The sequence below is a fragment of the Tupaia chinensis genome, unplaced genomic scaffold (assembly GCF_000334495.1).
Source record: "Tupaia chinensis unplaced genomic scaffold, TupChi_1.0 Scaffold000239_1, whole genome shotgun sequence".
NCBI classification, from domain to species: domain Eukaryota; kingdom Metazoa; phylum Chordata; class Mammalia; order Scandentia; family Tupaiidae; genus Tupaia; species Tupaia belangeri.
The window spans coordinates 134,079-138,776 of NW_006159717.1; the positions used below are offsets into that span (position 1 = coordinate 134,079).

At 50.6% G+C, this 4,698-nt stretch overlaps 1 protein-coding gene across 1 annotated transcript in view; it reads left to right on the plus strand.

Annotated features, from left to right (window-relative positions):
- The first annotated feature begins 230 nt into the window (after nt 1-230).
- Nucleotides 231-4,698, plus strand: part of TRAPPC3 (trafficking protein particle complex subunit 3) — a 15,789-nt gene continuing 11,321 nt past the window's right edge. Inside the window, exon 1 of the mRNA XM_006148678.3 lies at nt 231-408. Coding sequence (XP_006148740.1) covers nt 367-408 — 42 coding nt within the window. The 5' untranslated portion in view covers nt 231-366. The remainder of the gene's footprint in view (nt 409-4,698) is intronic.

The following is a 4,698-nucleotide window of genomic DNA, read 5'->3' on the forward strand; positions in this document are numbered from 1 at the left end:
CTGAGCCTGGCGTTGGGGGAGGAAAGAGAAGCGTGCGGACGATCCAGACTACCGCAGGCTGCGAACGCCACCCAGCGGCCCGAAGGGAGCCAGGCTGTACGAGTCAGGCGCCCGCGGGGCACTCTGGGATTTGTAGTTCGGGTAAACTAAGAGGCTGCTGGGTGTTGTAGTCCGACGTTTGTTGGGCGGGAGATACGCTCGTCCGGACCACGAGTCCCGTGGTGCCCCGCGGCAGGCCGCGCAGGCGCGCTGAGCAGGTGCCGGTCAGTCCCGAAGGCGGGGGGGCTGCCGCTGGGTGGATCGGCGTGCGAAGGGGTCGCTGAGTGGGTCTGCGGAGAGGCGAGGCAGGGCGGGGCGGCCGGCACCATGTCGAGGCAGGCGAACCGCGGCACGGAGAGCAAGAAAATGGTAACCCGAGCGCGTGACCTCGGCGGGCGGGGCGGAATGAAGGCGCCTCGGGAAGGGGCCCGGCGCCCGGCGCGGTTGGGAAAGCGCCCTCCTCCCAGTTGTGGGACCAGGAAGCCGCTTGATGGGGCACCCCGGGAGCACCCCGGATCTGAGGCGGGTTGGAGGACCGCTGGAGGAGCTCCCCTGAAGAGCTCCCCCCAGGAGGCCCTTCCCCCGACGTCTGCGCAGTCTGTGCTAGACCAACAATAACGACGGCAGTATCAGTAACCACCCCTTAGGCTCGCTCGCTGTGCGTTAGCCTCCGGGCCGAGCACCTCACGTACATTATCCCACTTAATCCGCAGCGTGACCGTGTTAGGTGGACGACGTTCACGCCATTTTCCAGCTCAGGTTACGTAACTTGCCCATATTACACCTGGCCAGAGTTAGTGTTTGAGCCAAAGCTGGCGCACCGACTGCCGGGCTGTGCTGTCTCGCACGGTGTGGGCACTTTCCATCCAGTGGAATACGCTAGGAGCGGCGCCGCTCTAACCGGGGGCCTGGGGTGGCGGCCCCCTTTTCTTCCTGGGAATAGTGGGACGCTAGCACTGTATGGGCCCGTACAGTTGGGCGGGGTGGGGGTGAGGCTGGAGAGTAAAGTAGGTGACATTAGCCTCCAAACGAAGGGCCTTCCTAGCAGGTGTTCCTTTTCTTTGGCACATTCTTCCTTCTTCCAGAATTGCCCAGGCTGTCTTTGTTTTCCAGCTTAAAACTGAGTATGTGAGGTCACGTGCTGGGCAGGTTGGGGGGGCTGACACTCGGCTATAGAGGCTGTGATTGAACTTCCCATCTTCCCGTTTTATATCCGGAGCAGCCTCCAGAAATGGGCTCCAGGCTAGTGGTTAATCTTTATTCTCTCCCACCCTCCTTGAGAAGCTGGGGGTAGCCACGAGTCTTCTTCCAGAAATGCTAAATAGACAAAACGTGTGTGCAGGCCAGCCTGCGGTAATTAAGGTAGCTAGAGCCTACATGGCCAACTGTGCAGTTCAAGTCCCAGACCGGGTGCCTTGAGAAACATGCCAGGGGGGTGTGCATGCCAGAAATCCTGAACGGAGGGGAAAATGGAGAAGGATTTGTGGCGTGATCATTCCCCATGGAGGGGTGTTTTCTCTGTCTTTCCTCGGTGAGTAGCCATGCCCTCTGGGAAAATTTAAGTAAATAAATATAAGTGGCAAATAACATGTGCCAACATTTACTTGCATTCTAGGGGTTTTGTGGGCTCTCTGAAAATACTGTATAGATAATAGGGTAAGGATCCCTGTTTTGAAAGAAATACCAAGAGTTTAAAAGAAGAGAATGCTTTGCTGATAAGCAGTGTCACGTAGGGGAAAATGCATGGGCGTCTTTGGGATTCCGGCTTACTCAATAGATCCTCACTTTTCTTATTTATAAAATGGGGATAGTGGGACCAGCAGTTAGCTTAATGGCTATGTCGCTGGACTCCCATGTAGTCGTCCGTGGTTTGAGTCCTGGACCGGATGACTTAAACTCACACCGGCGTGTGTGCATGCGTGCCCAAGATCCCGAGAGGACAATGGAGGAGAAGGGATTATGGTATGGCCATCCCCCCCAGGGGATGATTTCTCACTTTCTGTCTCTCTCTGCCTCTCTGGTGAGCGCACACACCCTGTAGCAAAAACCTCTCCAGAAAAAAAAAAAAAAGAAAAAAAATGGGGATAGTAACACCTAGCTAAGGTTAAATGAGATAATGTAAAATGCAAAGGGCATACTAAATGTTTGCTTCCTCCTTTTCTTTTTTTAAATTTTTTGGAAATAATTATTTAATTTTATTTATCATCATCATTATTATTTTTAAAATTTGCTACAGGGCACATACACTCACCAGATAGAGAGAAAGAGAGAAAGTGAGAAAGCCAACTACCAGGTCTGGTACTCAAACCATGGTCAGCCATGTGGGAGTCCATCGCCTTCCATCGCCTTAACCCCCATGCCACTTGCTGGCCTCTGTTTCCTCCTTTTCTTATGATTGGGTCTTCTTGCTTAGTTTTTGTATTTTGCTCTTGTTATTTATTTATTTATTTATTTATTCTAAGTTTTTTCCATAGGAGAAATCTCACGACAGAGAAAGACAGCGAGAAATCACACCACCTCCCCAGTCAGAAGTCACCCTCCCCCCTACCCTTCTCTAGTCTTCTCTCAGGATTTGGGCACACACGCACATGTGCCCAGCCTGATTTTCAAGCCTCAAGGTCCAGGACTCAGACTGCTATTAGCCATGTGGGAGTCCAGTGCCGTAACCACTATGCCACTGCCAACTCTGTTGTTCATGCACTCATTCATTGAGGCTTCCCACTGGGGAACTGGTCTTACTGATTTTTAGCCTGAAGTCAGTTTTGGAATCTTTAATAGCATTTTAGGAGGAACCTGCAGTCCCCACCTTCAGCCTCCAATGAAGTGAAGTGATTGGGCAGGGGCGGCAGCTCACTCCTGCCCTTGTGGTCTTCAGACTGCTCTTCCCCACATGGTCACTTAACCCACTCCTGACTGCATTCACGGTTATTCAAATGTTGTCTCCTTAGGCTTTTCTCCTTCCTCTGACTAGTTTTGCTTTTTTCTTAAGAACTATTTATTTTATTTCATTTTGTTATTATTATTTTATTTGACCAGAGAAAAAGGGACAGTGAGAAAGCAAGCTGCCAGGTTCTTGACTCGAACCATGGTCGGCTATGTAGGAATCCAGTGCTTCAGCCACCATGCCACCTGCCAACCCTCACCTGACTAGTTCTTTTTTAAGAATTAAAAAATTTCTCTATTATTGAGAAAGTGAGAGAGCAAGCTGCCAGGTCTGGGATCCTATCCACAGTCATCCTCGTGGGAATCCCGCGCTCTTAACCACCACATCACCTGCTGGCCCCGTGACTAGTTCTTTATCCTGTTCTCTGCGCTCATTTTCTTTATAGCACCATTTTATTATAAATGTTATTATTTACCCTTGAGACCAAACCCCACAAAGGCAGGGTCTGTCTGTCAGTGCTCCATTCCCAGCACCTAGAGCTATGCTTGGCGCTGGGCAGTCAGTACGTGCTGTCGAGCAAAGGCAGTGAAGGTGTGGGCGCAGTGCGGTCTCGTTCACTTCTCACCAGGGCCTACTCAGGACTTGTCATGTGTTTTTCATAGCTACCTAGCTTTGACTGGCTCTTTTCTTTTCTTTAAATATTTTATTCATTTTTTTAAAGATGTTTTTGTGTGTGCCCTCCAGAGAGAGAGACAGAGAGAGGGAAAGTGAGAAATCACCCCCCGGTTTGGATGGCCATAGTGCAGTCCCTTCTCCATTCTCCTTTCCGGATTTCAGACATGCATGCACTTGCACCTGGTGTTTTTTTCAAGCCAACGGGTCTGAGACTTGAACCAAGGAGTCAGCCATAGAGGACCCAGCACCTGAACTACCATGCTACGTGCTGGCTGTCACCATCTTCATAACACAACTGGACTCACATGAGAAAGATCCCAGGTTTCCATCCCAGGGTCTCCCTGAGCACACTGGGTGCATGCCCACATACCTGTGACCCTGGCTGGCTGAGACCCGGGTGGATTATGGTATGAAGGCTCTGTTGGGGGTACCTCCTGCTTCCTGGAAAAAAAATGAATAAATGAAAATTTAAAAATAGAGAGACCAGGTGTTGGATTCTCACATGGCCAACCACAGTTCGGGTCCTGGACCTGGAAGCTGGCATGCTTTCTCACTTTCCCTTTCTCTCTCTATCTCTCTCAGGTCAAATTAAAAATAATAATAGCGGGACCAGCTAAGGCACTGGATTCCCACATGGCTAATCATGATTCAAGTCCCAGACCCAGCAGCTTGGAAATCACATTGAGTACATGTGCATGCGTGCCCAAGATCCCGAGAGGGGAATGGAGGAGAAGGGATTGCGGTGTGGTCATCCTCCCTGAGGAGTGATTTCTTGTTTTCTGTCTCTCTGTCTCTCTCTGTCTTTCTGGCGAGCACATGCACCCTATAGCAACCCCCCCCCAAAAAAAATAATAATAGCAAATGGAATTAAATAAATAATTTAAAAAAAAATAAAACAGAGCCAGCCCGTGGCATGGTGGTTGAAACAGGTGGATCCCACATGGCCGACTGCACAATTTGAGTCCTGGACCCAGCAGCCTGAGAAACACACCAGGTGCATGTGCACGCATTCCCAAAATACCATGAAGAAGGAGAAATGGAGGAGAGGAGTGTGCAGCATGACCGTGCCCACTGGAGGGTGCTTTCTCACTCTCTTTCCC